This window comes from Aquarana catesbeiana, linkage group LG03 (genome assembly GCF_042186555.1).
Source record: "Aquarana catesbeiana isolate 2022-GZ linkage group LG03, ASM4218655v1, whole genome shotgun sequence".
Classification (NCBI taxonomy): domain Eukaryota; kingdom Metazoa; phylum Chordata; class Amphibia; order Anura; family Ranidae; genus Aquarana; species Aquarana catesbeiana.
In genome coordinates this window covers 275980282-275997469 of record NC_133326.1, presented here as the reverse complement: position 1 = coordinate 275997469, position 17188 = coordinate 275980282, and the positions used below count along the sequence as shown (strand labels likewise).

Genomic DNA, 17188 nt, shown 5'->3' with positions numbered 1-17188 from the left:
AGTCTTTACCAGTTACCAGTTTAGAGTTACACAGGTCTGGTGCTAGAATGATTGCTCTCACTATGTTTGCGGCGATACCTGACATGTGTGGTGCGATTGGCATTTACATATGCATGCGGGACATACATGTGTGTTTAAACATGAGTATGGGGGAACGTAATTTTTTTTTTTTTTTTCATTTTGTAATTTTTTCTATTTAACTGTTTTTTCAACACTGCACATTTTTAAAAAAAAGTTTGATCAACTTTATTGCCATTACAAGGCATGATCAGCATCTCTTGTAATAGCATGGGCAGTTGACAGTTCCTCTTTATGGAGAGATCTGGGGTCTATTAGACACCCAAACTGTCCTCTGGCCTCCAATGGAGCCAGTCTGATTGGTAATGGCGAGGTAACCAAAGAGCCAAAACAGGACGTGACTAAATCCTTGCTTCTTGTTTCTGACGTCACACAGTGAGAGGAACAACATCCGTTCCTCTCACTGTGTGCCTAGAGCTGGATGCCACCAGTCGCATCCTTACTGGGTTCCCCATTCACAAAGGAGAGCCTGGTAAAGGCGGCTGTGGGAGGGGGGTAGATGTCCCGAAGTCGGACTGCATTGCCGGTTTTAAATCGTGCGAACGGGTTCCTGCACAGATGTCTATTCAAATTGCCCCCGAAGTCGGTAAAAGTAGTACAGGAACTACTTTTGGGAATCAGTGTGGCGCCGCAAAGTCGGCGTCGCACTCATGCGGACGGTACTATTGCCAGCAAAATCGCATGCCAAATCGGCCTATTGTGAACATGGGCTCAATGCAAGACACCTTTTGGGCACAAGAACTGTTCCTCTCTCACACAAACGTCTGACGGTTGCCATCACTTTGACCCCTTTCAAACCGAGGCGCTTTTCAGGCGTTTTAGCGCTAAAAATAGTGCCTGAAAAGCGCCTCTCAAGCCTCCACGTGCTTTCACACTGGGGCGTTGCGCTTGCGGGACGGGAAAAAAAAAAGTCCTTCTAGAAGCATCTTTGGGGGGGTTTGGGAGTGGTGTATAGACCGCTCCTATAACGCCCTGACCATTGAAATGAATGGACAGCTCTGCCGAAGCACCTGCAAAGCGATTCGGCAGCGCTGCTTTCCGGGCACTTTTAAAAGCGACCCACACGCGCCCGCAAAGTGGTGCCGGTAAAGCGCCACTAAAACGAGCGCTGCTTTACCGCTACCGTGAGTTAGTCTAGGTGTGAAAGGGGTCCTTCTACCTTTGTTCAGCATCAATCACATTGTGTAAGGACCCTTTCACACTGAGGTGCTTTACAGGCGGTTTTTGTGCTAAAAATAGCGCCTGTAAACTGCCTTTTCTGTGCTTTCACACTGGCACGGTGCGCTTGCAGGACAGGAAAAAAAAAAAAAAAAAAAAAAAAAAAAAGTCCTGCAAGCAGCATCTTTGGGGCCGTGTGCGAGCAGTGTATACATCGCTTCTCCACCGCCCCTGCCCTAAGCGAGCGCTTTAAGCCCCTTCTGGGGGTTAAAAGCGTGCCGCTATAACAGCAGTAAAGCGCCGCTAAAACTAGTGCCGCTTTACCGCTAATGCCCGCACCGCCCCAGTGTGAAAGGGGTCTCTAAGAGAGACTGACCAAAGCATGATTTCATCATGAATAGTTTAAAACATTGCCAGGCTGGCATAGTGTCACTTACCTTTCTAGCAGTCCAGGCCCTTTCACGATATCAAGCAGAAGGGGGTCTCCTCCAGCTCCTCCCCCTTCACGGTCACATGACCTGACCTCTTCATTTCCCCCATCCTAAGCTGAATAGGAGGCTGGCTGGCCGGACGGCCGTGGAGCTGGCAGTAGTGAGCCGGCACAAGGAGCAGCCCAGCTGCCTTGAGAATGGGGACCCAGGACTCTGCCAGAAAGACATGCGACTGTCTCTGCGGAGTCGGCTGCGGAGCTGGCCACAGAGAGGCCAGCGACAGATGAGCAGGACTGGCCCAAGCAGCTGAAAGTCGGGAGACGTGACATGCGGCCCCCGGCCCACTGGGCACATGCAGGGTGTGCCCTATGGGCAGTCCGGGCCTGGTCCCTGCCCCCTAGAGGCCATCCCTACCGAGAGAAGACAGTGGTTATTGCTAGCAGCCGCTAGTGATAATCGCAGGTAAAACCCGGTATGCTGGTTGTACACAAGCTGATCGGTCAACTTGGTACATTTAGCCCGCCCATACACGGTTCTAATCCTGGCCAGTTCCTGCTGAACCAGCTGAGATTTGAACCATGTATGGCCTACCTTAGGGAATATCTCACCAAAAATGAAACTTCTGTTGCAGTGAATGACTAAATTCTGTCTTGTATCTGTCTGTACACCAACAGCATAAATAACCCCTCTGAGTTGTCATATTGCATTGAATTTTACAGAAAATTAAAGAGCTGCAGATTGAGATGGAAAAGTACTTCAGAGGAAATCTTTAACTTTTGCAGTTTTTCCATTTGTAATTTTTAATACTTTTAAACAAAAAAGTTAACTTCCCTTGCTTCATTTTGTCTTGGCACCAGCAAAAATATATGCGACTTAAAATAATGCAGTATATACCTTTTTTACAGAGCGCTGATCTGACCCGCCACTATCTCCTCTCTCGGCCCAACAGATGCAGGGGGAGAGGGGAGCCGCGCCCGCTGCATCTGTCATGCAAGAGAGGAGAGATGCAGCGGGTCTGATCAGCACTCTGTAAACAAGGTATATACTGCATTATTTTTATAAAGCACAATCACATACATAACCAGAGAGGATAGTGTGAAAAATTATTAGTAATTAGAGCAGCCGGGGCGGAGGGGGTGGGCACAGACATGGAGGCGACAGGCAAGGAGGGAGGGGGAAGAGAGCAGAGGACGCAGCAGATGACGGAGGCACGTAATCTGACCACGGTATCAGGGCTCAGCAGCCATGTTACACCGTGGTCAGTTTACAGGGGGGAGGGTATAGCCAGGCAGGATCAGCCAGGTATTTCAGGTGTTACAGGGGGCCAAATTATACAGCACAAGCACTGTACTGTATAACATGCTTTTAAGGAACTGGATCTTTATTTTTATTTTTTAGGTTAACAAAACAATTTAAGCAAACAGCAAGTCCCAATTATGTTCTTGCAAAGAGTTAAAGGGGTGTTCTGGCCGCAATTTTTTTTTTTTTTTTTTTAGAAACACTGTAGCTGCTGACTTTTAATAAAGGACACTTACCTATCCAGCGAGCTCACGATGCCGGCCCCCCGAGGCCGATCCATCCATTGGACCGGCTGCCGGCGCCTACATCTTAATGAAGGGAAAAAGGCAGTGGAGCCTTGCGTCTTCACTGCCCGTTTCCGTGTGTGCGAGTCGCACGGCGCTTTGTGAATGGTTTCGTTGTTTTCTGGGACACACACATCCCAGAAGGCAACGGGGCCGCTCGCCGAAGAGCAGGAAGCACCGCAGAATAGGAAGACGGTCTAGCAACAGGGGTTTCAGGTAAGTTAAAAAAAAAATAATTTTTTTTCTAATTTTTTTTTTTAAGAATATTAATGCAATTTTTTATTTTAGGGTGGCCCTCCGCTTTAAAACCTCAAGCAAAATCTTCACATCTGATGCGCACTGGAATGTGTCAGATGCCTGGTTCCCCGCTGTGCTTCCTGCCACCAACCCCTGTGTGTTGCACCAAGGCCAGCGGATGAAACAACACCACTCAGTGGCAAATGTGGACATCTGAAACACTCAGATGCGTTTGGCCTAGTGTTCTTAGGCAAACATTTTTTTATAGTTTATAGTTCATTTTTTAAGCAACAGAGTCACTTTAATATGGGTTTATGAGTTCAGCTCTAGGTATTTTCTTTCGTTATTTTAACAATCTGATCACTAAAAATGAAAGCAATCACCAGCTGAGAATCCGTGTGTTTAGTTTCCATTTCTATCATTGCTGCTGTGGCATTAACAGAGCTTAGCTGCATTAAGATAACACTGCAAATGCAAATTTCTGGCCATACTCCTGCAGTCATGCACATTTATACAGGCACATGTTCAAGTGTTAAGTATATGTTAAGTATAGTTAGCAAAACTTGATTTTTTTAGGCTGGCCATACATTATACAATTTTCTAGATTTACAGTTGTGCTCATAAGTTTACATACCCTGACAAAATTTATGATTTCTTGGCCATTTTTCAGAGAATATGAACACAAAAACTTTTTTTACTCGTGGTTAGTGTTTGGCTGAAGCCAGGTATTATCAATCAACTGTGTTTACGGTTTTTAAATCATAATGAAAACAGAAACTACCCAAATGACCCTGATCAAAAGTTTACGTAATTACATGATTTTGGCCTGATAACATGCACACAAGTTGAATGGCTATTAAAAAGGTAACCATCCTCACCTGTGATCTGTTTGCTTGTAAATAGTGTTTGTGTATTAAAGGTCAATGAGTTTCTGGACCTTGCATCCTTCATCCAGTGCTGCACGGACATTTCTGAATTCTGAGTCATGGAGAAAGCAAAAGAATTTTCAAAGGATCTGCGGGAAAATTGACAGTTACTTACCGGTAACTGTTTTTCTAGGATATCTTCCAGGACGGCACACCTGAGAGATGAGAGTCTCCTCCCTACAGGAAACACAATCAATCGACAGCTGTTTTAAAGCCCTACCCTTCCCCTTGATCCTCAGTTTGTAGAGAAGTAACTCCTGAACCTGGTTCACAAGGGAAATCATTCCTCATAGGTACTCACCTTCTAGTGTTCTACAATTTTCCCTCCAACGGGTGGGAAGTAGGCCTGCCGTCCTGGAAGATATCCAAGAAAAACAGTTACCGGTAAGTAACTGTCAATTTTCTCTTAGTCATCTTCCAGGACAGCACACCTGAGAGGATAATCAAGTACCTCAGGCCTACCTTAGGGTGGGACCACTGCAAGACCCTCTTGGCGGACCTTGGTTCTGCAGTGAGTTTTACCTCCACTCCATATGCTTGATGAAGGTATTATAGCTGGATCATGCGGCTGATCTGCAGGTCTACTCCACCGATGTCCCTGCCTTCTCTGCTTCGGATGCAGGATCTAGGTGGAGAGGGCTTTTAAAGATGGAATCAGAAAACATGTTAAACTTGTAGGTTAGCAATGTTGCCTGTCTCACACATCTAACAACCATGGCCTATTGTGCCTGTAGGTGCTACTTAGAACCCCTAAAGATTAATCAGAGACATGTGTTGTAAGACAAGGACACTACATTGATCACTAAGGGGGCCTGTCTTAACACTACCCTGTTCAGGGAATTAAAACTGCAAAAAAAGGTGGGCCCCTAACAGACAACCTTTTTTGTTCATTTTTATCTTTACATCAGCAAAGACTAAAGGGAAGCCTACTTAAGGGTAATAGATTAACCGAGGGTTGATCCCTGGGTTTAAGGCATGCCCACTCTGTGGCTTTACTTACGCCTGAGTGCCTACTTCAGGAGAATAAAGTCCATAGCAGTAGTAGAATACTTATACTGCTACATCTAGTTCTGCTAGAAGGGCAAGATGAAGGCCATGCACCAAGCCGTAACCTATTCGGTCGGGTATACATCTTTATACTTCATCTAAAGGTCATAATACTCCTCTGAGGATATAAAAGACAATAAACAAGCTTCAGTGCAGTGCATTTCTGATGTACAGCAATATACCCCTTATGAGCAGAAATGTCACAAATCTCAATGTGTATTTCTGCTGTGCCACAAAACATCCCAGCAAGGACAAACCTTCACTACTGAGGTCTACTGGTGAGCAGCCAAGGAGTCATGGTGTATCCCTTTATGAAATAACCAAACAAAGCAATTTGATCCCAAGGCATAGCCTGGGCTGTAGATACTAACACTTCACCCCCAGTGAAGGAACAAATCCTAAAATGGTTAGACACCTTACTATAGTAGCTGTTGTCCTACCTTACCTCTGTAGACTGAGCAAACGCTGGCCAGCTCACACACAGGTGGGGCTGATCAGAAACTAAAGTCTCAATGAGCCCAGCCCTAGAGACCAATTTAGGACAGCCTCTAGAAAAAGGTGGTCACCAATTTAACCTGGAGGAAAATAGCCACCTGCAGGCCTTAAACAAGCAATCATGTATCTAGCTCTTGCATATGTTTGCACAGAAAATCCTTAAAGGATACAGGAAGCGATTTATGGTAAATCACCTTTAGATCTGTCACTGAGTTGACTGTAGCCCAAACCAACAAAAAGGTTTTTCTTAATGCTGTACGTTCCTCATTCCATTCTGAGGTGGTTTAGGCAGACATCCACCGTAGTGAACTGGTGCCTCCTCAAAAGGAGGATGTGGGCGCCTGCTCCTGCTGACTCTCAGCCTTCCCTCCTGGGTAAGAACGCGGGTCGTTCAGGCGATGCCCTCCCCAGCAGCCCACGTGAGCTACCAGGGGCCCAGGAGTCAGGGGCCCTGGAAAGAACCGACGGCCAGCACCCCTGTCTGAACGGACGCCCAGACAGGTAAGGGGGGAGACAGGAAAAAGGCCCCTGAAGTTCTGGGGACACCACTGTACCCAGGGGCCTTCAGCTCTCAGGGAGGCTCTTCCAGTTTCTGCTGCCCCCCCTGAGGAAAGTATAGGGGAACCCCCCAGGAAGGATAAAATATATCCGGCCAGACCCAGAGGCCCATCAGGTACTAACCAGGCCTGACCCTGCTTAGCCTTCGAGATCGGGCAGGCGGCGCCCACTTTCGCTTTCAGGGTGATGTGGCCGTAAGCCTTCCCAGGCATTTGGTCCGGCTCCCAGGGGGAGACCACCAGCCCCAGGCTTCGGGTCATTTGGAAAAAAAAAAACAAAACGGTTTCGCTGTGTAGGGAGAAACACAATTAAAAACGGAGGATCAAGGGGAAGGGTGGGGACTTAAAACAGCTGTCGAATGATTGTGTTTCCTGTAGGGAGAAGCCTCTCATCTCTCAGGTGTGCCGTCTGGAAGATGACTAAGAGAAAAGGTAGTTTAGCTATATAAAACAGGAAAGGGATATAAAAAGATATCCAAGGAACTGAGAATGCCAATCAGCAGTGTTCAAACTTTAATCAAGAAGTGGAAAATGATGGGTTCTCTTGAAATCAAACCACAGTCAGGTAGACCAACTAAAATTTCAGCCACAACTGCCAGGAAAATTGTTTGGGATGTAAAGAAAAACCCACAAATAACTTCAGATGAAATACAGGACTCTCTAAAAACATGTGGTCTGGATGTTTCAAGATGCTCAATAAGGAGGCACTTGAAGAAAGATGGGCTGCATGGTCGAGTCATCAGAAGAAAGCCATTACTACGCAAATGCCACAAAGTATCCCGCTTACAATATGCCAAACAGCACAGAGACAAGCCTCAAACCTTCTGCCACATTTGGAGTGACGAGACCAAAATTTTGCTTTTTGGCCATAACCATAAACGCTTCATTTGGAGAGGAGTCAACAAGGCCTATGATTAAAGGTACACCATTCCTACTGTGAAACACGGAGGTGGATTGCTGATGTTTTGGGGATGTGTGAGCTACAAAGGCACAGGAAATTTAGTCAAAATTGATGGCAACATGAACGTAGTATGTTATCAATAAATAATGGAGGAACATTTGCATTCATCAGCCAGGAAGCTGCGCATGGGGCCTACTTGGACATTCCAACATGAGAATGATCCAAAACACAAGGCCAAGTTGACCTTTCATTGGCTACAGCAGAATAAAGTGAAGGTTCTGGAGTGGCCATCTCAGTCTCCTGACCTCAATATCATTGAGCCACTCCGGGGAGATCTCCAACATGCAGTTCATGCAAGACAGCCCAAGAATTTACAGGAACTGGAGGCTTTTTGCCAAGAGGAATGGGCAGCTTTACCATTTGAGAAGAGCCTCATCCACAAATACCACAAAAGACTTCAAAGATCTCATTGGTGTTAAAGGGGGCAATACACGGTATTAAGAACTGGGGTATGTAAACTTTTGCTCACTGTCATTTGGGTAGTTTCTGCTGTCATTATGACTTAAGAGTAAAACACAGTTGATTGATAATAAATGGCTTCAGCCAAACACCAACCATGAGTGAAAGAAAAGTTTGTTATCATATTCTCTGAAAAATGGCCAATAAATCATAAATGTTGCCAGGGTATGTAAACTTATGAGCACAACTGTAAATCTAGAAAATTGTATAATGTATGGGCAGCCTAAAAAACAAGTTTTTCTGACTATATGTCTACTTAACACTTGCACATGTGCCTGTGAAAATGTGCATGACTGCAGAAGTATGGACAGAAATTTGCACTAGCAGTGTTATCTTAAATTTTGCCAGGGTATGTAAACTTATGAGCAAAACTGTACCTTCAACAATGTAGTGCAGGGGCCTGCCTGATTGCTTAAAGACTGAATATGTTTAGGTTTGACCTCATATTATAAGATTTGGGTAAATATAAAGTAACATTGTAAAAGAAAATGGTATGATACATGACCAGCCTTAGTTTTGGCTAGTGTAGGGAAGGGTCTCTTTTTTTTTTTTTTTTTTTTTTTTTTTTTTTTGCAGTGTACCATTGGGGAAATTTCTTTTTTATTCCTATGCCAGAGATGCAACAGGATGTTAGTGAAATTTCTCAAAGTGAGGGGAATTTACATCTTAAAGGGTTACCCCCAAAACAGGTGTCCTCATAGGAAGATTTCTCCCTACCACCCGTCTGGGTACAGCTCTAGAATGTTGGATTTTCCTTGCTTTCTTTTGCGGTGCCATTGGTAACAACATAATAAAGGGTTGAATCTCCTCAATGTGGAAAAGGACAAGGAAAACCTTATGGGCGTGTAACACTTCCCGCTCTATCAAAAATAAAAAAATAAAAAAATTTGAGATAGGTTTGTCTTTACTGTTACTGGGTGTAAAGTTAGAAATGCTAGCATATCTGTTTTCTTTTATCACTAGATTTACTCAATATCATTTGTTGTAACTTCAATGTTTGATTCTTTGGTACGTGTACTTATGGGCCTTTAGGCCCCTTGGCTTCACTGATTATACGCTATAGTATATGCAAAGCAATACATCAACTGTCAGCAAACGTCTTGTCTGTTTTCGGTATTTGGTGTCTGCCGATTAAGTGTTTCCTTGTTTGTCAAAATGACTTTACTTGTTGTATCCGAGATGGTTTGCCATAATAAAGAATTAAAAAAAAAAAAAAAGAAAAAAAAAGGTGGGTGTAGAGAAGGTTGCTAAGAATGCAAGTGTTAACACAACTTGTATGGCAATAATCTACTTGAAAGTACATTTCATCTATCAACAAAACAAATGACTTGTACTTACGTGTTATATGTGTGTATATATAGAGTGTGAAAGGTCATTTGCTGTAGGGAGAATACATGGATCACAATTCGATGGAATATATCATTAGTTACTGCAAAGAACTGTTCAAACCCCCAACATTTCTCCTGGTCAGCTTCTAGAATATTTGCCAGCACTGGAGTGAAGAGAGCTTGTAAGCCCCTAAAAAAGAGAAATGGATGCAAACAGAATTTATTACATATAAAAGCATATCTGCATATCACACATTTGGCTAAACAGCATGCTAATGAATAGGCAGAAGTGAATGCCTGCATATACTTGTAATTACTTGTGCATTTGTCCCCAAGAGCTGCTTGTTATTGTCCATTTTAGAGGAAAGCAGTCATGGGAGAAACATGGAGGCAGTAGATTACTCCTAAAATACTAGGGGTCTAAAGCAGTGGTTCTCAACTCCAGTCCTCGGGACCCATCAACAGGTCAGATTTTAAGTATTACCTTGGGGAGTTGCAGACTAGAATACTGCAATCACTGAGCAGCAAGTGATATCACCTGTGATGTATTTCAGCTATCTTGCAAACCTGGCCTGTTGGTGGGTCCTGAGGACTGGAGTTGAGAACCACTGGTCTAAAGTTATGTTGACCTTCTAATATTTTAAGCCAGGAATGCTCAACCCATGGAGCTTGGAGCCCTTTGATGTAGCCCTCAATCACAAAACCAGGGAAGCGCCAAGGGAAGTTTCCAAAACCCTTAAGTGGCCCTTGCTCTTCAAAAAGTTGAGCACCCTTGCCTTAAGCCATTGACCGAGAAGAGATGCAGATGCAATATATAGTCAAAAAACACTACATTTTTCAAAGTCTTTCCATAACAAATTGGGAAAATCCTAAAAGAGAAGAACAGGCAGGCATTCCTGGCAACAGCAATGCCGCAAGTTAGGGGTGTCTAAAGATACCCATGGAGACTATCATCCAATCTGACTGGCCAGAACAGAGAAATGTCATCTTAGTATACATGTACCCCAATTCAGAGTAGGACTGCAACTAACGATTATTTTCATAACCAATTTGTTGGACGATTATTGTTTTGATTATTCGGATAATAACCTTAAAAAAGTGTGGTGTATAATTTAGTTAATATGTAAAGTTTAAAATAAAGGGCAATTCATTCTTAAATATCTATATGCAATGGTAAATGTAACCACCAGCTATATGGTTCGGGAGCAAAATCTCTAATCCATTCTAATAACAGACAGAAGAGATATACTGTATATACTATTAGAGGTTGAATCTGGTAAATAGACTCAGAGATCAATTTTTTTTAAATTTAAAGAAAAAAAATAGACAGACTGTTTTGTGGATTTTCAGACAGAACTGTAATATATTATGTATGACAGACACCTTTGTCATGTGGCTTGATAAAAGCTACCTGCGCCTGCTTTCACTTATGCTGGCCAAAAATTTTTCATTTTAAGAACGTTTGTTGATTTTCTAATTGTTAGTGGGGTCAAATCGATGTTCGTTTTGGAGCAAAGTGACAGGAAAATTTGAAGGACCAGAATAGAAAACTTTTTAGTCAAAGGAACCCGCCACCGATGCTTCTGGCTCCTCCTGCCTTCAGAGTGCCCCAATAGCAAGCTGCAAAGTATAGCATAGAGTGCCCCTATAGCAGTGATGGCGAACCAGGGATCGGGAGTGCGTTCCGCTCAGAATGCAGGGATGCATTTGCAGAGCACTGGTAAGGATGCATTTTCTGGGCATTGGTTATACCCAGCCATACATTCCATGGTTATATGGTTACTGCACAACAGGGCCTAGATGTTTTTGTTTTAGACAACGTTGTCTTTTTAGATGGTTGTAAGTGGAGGAGCATCTTTTTGTATTTGATCTGTTTTAAATTAATACATTTTTTTCATAAAATTTTCCATTATTTTTGCTTTCTATTTTTTTGATTGCTATATCCCTGTGGCTCTATTTTATGGCATCTTGACTGTTCTTCTCCCTGGCACAGTCCTTCTCCCTTGTATTCCGCTTTTTGGACATTGAGCCCCACTTCCTTTGGATAGTGAGTGGATGAGCTCTCAGTAATATTTGTGTTCCCAGTTTTCTATTTTTTGTCCATATAAACATCTCACCTGTCTCCAGTGTTTCCTGATCCGGCAACTCATTCCCGCCCGCACATCACCCCTGATCGATCCCAGCCGCGTGGGAGCTGTGTTCTCTCAGGCACTCCTACCCCAGACACGTCACCGCTGGCCCCAGAGATTTGTGGGAGATGTAGTTTGATGGGGGGTGCGGTGTGGATGAGACAGCTGCTATGATGATTGGATTTGCATGCGCACGCACGTCGCCCCTGGCCGCTTCTTCTTTGTCACGCCCACGTCACCGCTAGCCTAGAGACCTGTGGGAGATGTAGTTTACAGCGCGGTGTGGACGATTTCAGTGCGTGAGAGGGCTCAGCGTGCTGGCAGTGGCATGTGTGCCATGGGTTCACCACCACTGCCCTACAGCAAGGTAAAAAAACGTCTGCCTTTAGAACCACTCACTTCCTGCCCAGGATTACATGTCCCATGAGGCATTGCTCCTCACACATTTACAAGTTCTCAGGCACTTACTGACATGTATGGACAATGTACTGAGCTGTATGTGTGCTTCACTGTATTTCCTGATATGTAAACAAATAATGCATTCTGCATGCAGGCCAAATACTCAGCTGGCCGATTAATCGATTATGAAAATAGTTGACAACTATTTTCATAATCGATTAGTTGTTTTGGCCCTAATTCAGAGAAAAAAAAAAAAACAAAACACAGATATATTGCCTTGAAAAATTATTCATACCCCTTGAAATTTTCCACATTTTGTCATGTTACAACCAAAAACGTAAATGTATTTTATTGGGATTTTATCTGATAGACCAACACAAATGGCAGATAATTGTGAGGTGGAAGGAAAATGATAAATGGTTTTCCAAACTTTTTACAAATAAATATCTAAAAAGTGTGGAGTACATTTGTATTCAGCCCTCTTTACACCGATACCCCTAATTAAAATCTAGTGAAACCAAATGCTTTCAGAAGTCACCTAATTAGTAAATAATAGAGTCCACCTGTGTGCAATTTATTCTCAGTATAAACACAGCTGGTCTGAAAAGCCCTCAGAGGTTTGTTAGAGAATGTTAGAGAACCTTAGTGAACAAACAGTATCATGCAGGCCAAGAAACATGACAGGTCAGAGATAAAGTTGAGGAGAAGTTTAAAGCAGGGTTAGGTTGTTAGAAAAAAAAAAAAAAATCCCAAGCTTTGAACATCTCACTAAGGACTGTTTAATTAATCATCCGAAAATGGAAAGTCTATGGCACAACTGCAAACCTACCCAGACATGGCCATCCACCTGACAGGCTGGGCAAGGAGAGCATTAATCAGAGAAGCAGCCAAGAGGCCCATGGTAACTCTGGAGGAGCTGCAGAGATCCACAGCTCAGGCGAGATAATCTGTCCACAGGACAACTATTAGTCGTACCCTCCACAAATCTGGCCTTTATGGAAGAGTGGCAAGAAGAAAGCGATTGTTGAAAGAAAGCCATAAGAAGTCCCGTTTGCAGTTTGCGAGAAGCCATGTGGGGGACACAGCAAACATGTGGAAGAAGGTGCTCTGGTCAGATGAGACCAAAATTTAATTTTTTGGCCTAAAAGCAAAACGCTTTGTTTGGCGGAAAATTAACACTGCACATCACCCTGAACACACCATCCCCACCATGAAACATGGTGGGGCAGCATCATGTGAGGATGCTTTTCTTCTGTAGGGACAGGGAAGCTAGTCAGAGTTGATGGGAAAATAGTTGGAGCCAAATACAGGGCCATTTTAGAAGAAAACCTGTTAGAGTCTGCAAAAGACTTGAGACTGGTGTAGAGGTTCACCTTCCAGCAGGACAACGACCCTAAACATACAGCCAGAGCTACAATGGAATGGTTAAAATCATATTCGTGTGTTAGAATGGCCCAGTCAAAGTCCAGACCTAAATCCAAGTGAGAATCTGTGGTAAGACTTGAAAATTGCTTTTCACAGACACTCTCTGTCCAATCTGGCAGAGCTTGAGCTATTTTGCAAAGAATGGGCAAAAAATATCACTCTAGATGTGCAAAGCTGGTAGAGACATCCCCAAAAAGACCTGCAGCTGTAATTGCAGCAAAAGGTAGTTCTACAAAGTATTTGGGGGGCTAAAAACAAATGCACGCCAAACTTTGATTTTTTTTTTTGTAAAATATTTGTAGAACCATTTATCTTTTTCCTTCCGCTTGACAATGTGCCACTTTGTGTTGGTCTATCACATAAAAACTCAATAAAATAAATTTACGTTTTTGGTTGTAACATGACAAAATGTGGACAATTTCAAGGGGTATGAATACTTTTTCAAGGCACTGTAGATGGGATACACTAAAAGAAATAGCAGTATTGATGGGCAGCAGTTAGTAAGATCATCCACAGTGCCTTTCAGTTAGCTTGGTCAGACAGTGATAGCACCAGTCAGCTTGTAAAAACACTCCACAACCGTACCAGTCAAAGACAGTAACTAGCAGTCATTTTTTTTTCACTACTGAAACACCTCAATACTGGACACTTTTACCCCCTTCCTGCCCAGGCCAATTTTCAGATTTCAGTTCTGTCACACTTTGAATGACAATTAATCATGCAAAACTGTACCCAATTTTTTTTTGCAATTGTAAGACAGATGGTGCTTTCTTTTGTTGGTATTTAATCACTACTTAGTATTTTAATTTTTTGATATAGATAGATAGATAGATAGATAGATAGATAGATAGATAGATATCAAAAAATTTTGAAAAAAAAAATCCCCAAAAAACACCACAACTCACAAAGGTTTTTCTTAGTTTCCGTTAATAAATTTTGCAAATAAATGACTGCTTTCTTCTTTTAGGCCAAAATGTATTCTGCTACATTTCATTGGTAAAAATAACCCAAATCAGTGTATGTTATTTAGCCTGTGTGAAAGTTATAGTCTAAAAACTACTGCATAAATATTTGAAAATTGATCAGTCCTGATGTTCTAAAATGGCAGGACAGTACAAATACTGCCCAAACAATGCCTTTTGGAAAGTAGACAGTCCAAGGTATTTTGAAATGGTAGAGAGGAGGGGCATGACCCGAATGCTAATACAGCCTTATATCAGATCACCAGCCTGGGAGTAAAAGACTAGAAGGTGCTTACAAAATGGGCATTTAGCGATGGCCTCCTGACATGTACAGTATCATCCAATATACACAACTTTTTTTATATTTAAAAAAAAAAAAAAAAAACACAACACTTATTACAGAAGATGTTTAAAAAAAGGACATCACATCCATAAGTCAAATACAGGCCCATACATATAAAATCAGGTATGAAAGGAGCAGTCAGATTCAACGTAGAGCTTGCCTACATGTTTCATGGTATAGACCCCTTCTTCAGGGCTTCAATCTCACCTGACTGGACATAACCTGAATGCACCTGATTTACCTAAAAGGGAGAACACCAGCCCATGAACAGATATCATATAAAAACTCTTTATATCATAAGATGCCAGAATAATCAATCAAGAGACTTCAAATGGCCAGTAGGAACATAAGGAGGTTTAACATCTAAAACAAAGTATGTGGGAACGTGTACGATGGTGGTGCCAGAATGGATGTCAAGGCTACCCAATAGGGGGTCTGCAGATGTCTAGAGAGGTGTCTGGGACTCCAAAGGACCCGATGCTCTATGCATGGCACCATCATACATGTTCCCACATACCTTTTGTTTTGATGTTAAACCTCCTTATGTTCCTATTGGCCCAAATGCACCCGATGTACCCAAAAATAGGATTTTTTAAAACAGCTTACCTGTAAAATCCTTTTCTTTCGAAGGACATCACGGGACACAGAGCCACAGTAATTACTGATGGGTTATATAGGTATCACTGGTGATTGGACACTGGCACACCCTATCAGGAAGTTCAACCCCCTATATAATCCCTCCCCCTTGCAGGGATACCTCAGTTTTGTAGCCAAGCAATATAGTGTATTAGAAGAGGGGCGGGACCTCTGTGTCCCGTGATGTCCTTCGAAAGAAAAGGATTTTACAGGTAAGCTGTTTTAAAAAATCCTATTTTCTTTCTCGAACATCACGGGACACAGAGCCACAGTAATTACTGATGGGATGTCCCAGAGCAATGCTACCTGAGGGGGGGGAACCACGACCAAGTAGGTTGCAATCAGACCTGAGGACCCTGTACCGCTGCCTGCAGCACACTACGCCCAAAGGCGATATCCTCATGCCTTCTCACATCCACCTGATAGAATCTGGTGAATGTATGAACTGAAGACCAGGTTGCGGCCTTGCAGATTTGAGCCATAGAGGCCCGGTGATGCACTGCCCAAGAAGCACCAATAGCCCTTGTGGAATGTGCCCTGATCTAAAACGGAGGAATCTTCTGTTTCAAACCGTAAGCTTGAATGATCAACTGTCGAATCCATTTAGAAATGGTAGCCTTTGACGCTGCCTGTCCTCTATTGGGACCCTCTGGCAGCACAAACAAAACATCCGTCCTGCGGATCTGAGTAGTTGCCCCTAGATAGGCCTTAACTGCTCTTACTACATCCAACGAATGTAGAGATCTCTCTTCCGGAGAACAGGGATCTGGAAAAAAGGAAGGTAGAACAATGTCTTGGTTTAAATGAAAATCAGAAACCACCTTCGGTAAAAAACTAGGATGAGGGCGTAGTACCACTCTATCCTTGTGTATAATCAAATAAGGCTCCTTACAGGAAAGAGCTGCTAATTCTGATACTCTTCTAGCAGAAGAGATGGCCACCAGAAAAATTAAATTCCTTGTCAACAAGACCAAAGGAATCTGACTTATTGGTTCAAAAGGCTGTTTCTGTAACACAGCCAGGACCAAATTCAAGTCCCAGGGGTTTAGGGGCGCTTTAACCGGAGGATTAAGACGCATCACCCCCTGCATAAAGTTTCGGACCAAAGAATGCGAAGCAAGTGGCCGCTGAAATAATACTGATAAAGCAGAGACCTGGCCCTTGATGGTACTCAAGGCCAGCTTCATCTCTAATCCCATCTGTAGAAAATCGAGAATTCTACCTATGACATATTTCCTGGGATGCCAACCTCTGGATTCACAGCAGGTTATATAAGCCTTCCAGACTCTATGATAAATCATCCTGGAAGCTGGCTTCCTTGCATTAATCAAGGTAGATATGACAGGACCTGAGAGTCCACGACTCTTCAGAACGTGGGTCTCAATAGCCAAACCGTCAAATTTAGCGTTTGTAAGGCAGGATGGAACACTGGACCTTGAGATAACAGGTCTGGGCGTACCGGTAGGGTCCACGGGGAACCCACCGTCATCCTTACTATTTCTGCATACCAAGTCCTTCTGGGCCAAGCGGGGGCCACCAGAAGTACCGACTTCCTTTCCTGCCTGATCCTGCGAAGGAGTCGTGGTAGTAGCAGAATAGGCGGGAATGCGTAAATCAGTGAGAACCGATGCCACGAAATCACCAACGCATCCGTCCCGCATGCAAGAGGATCTTTTGTCCTTGCCACAAATCTGTCTGTCTATCTTTTTGTTGAATCGGGATGCAAAGAGATCTACATCTGGAACCCCCCATCTTTGGCATATGGCCCAAAAGACGTCGGGATGCAGAGACCATTCCCCTGGAAGTAACTGCTGGCGACTTAGATAGTCCGCCTGCCAATTTTCTATTCCCCGGGTGAAAACTGCCGATATGCATGGCACATGCATCTCTGCCCAGACTAAGATCTGGTTCACCTCTTTTTCAGCAGCTCGGCTCCGGGTGCCTCCCTGATGATTGACATAAGCCACTGCTGTGGCATTGTCGGACTGGATCCTGACCAGACAACCCTGTAGCCTGATAGTCCAGGCTTTTAGA

General features: G+C 43.4%; 1 protein-coding gene across 3 annotated transcripts in view; it reads right to left on the bottom strand.

Annotated features, from left to right (window-relative positions):
• TBK1 (TANK binding kinase 1) overlaps positions 1-17188 on the bottom strand; it is a 121224-nt gene that overhangs the window by 61795 nt on the left and 42241 nt on the right. For all 3 annotated transcript variants that reach the window (XM_073620111.1, XM_073620114.1, XM_073620112.1), the window contains exon 8: positions 9271-9450. In XM_073620111.1, the coding sequence (XP_073476212.1) occupies positions 9271-9450 (180 nt within the window). The remainder of the gene's footprint in view (positions 1-9270; positions 9451-17188) is intronic.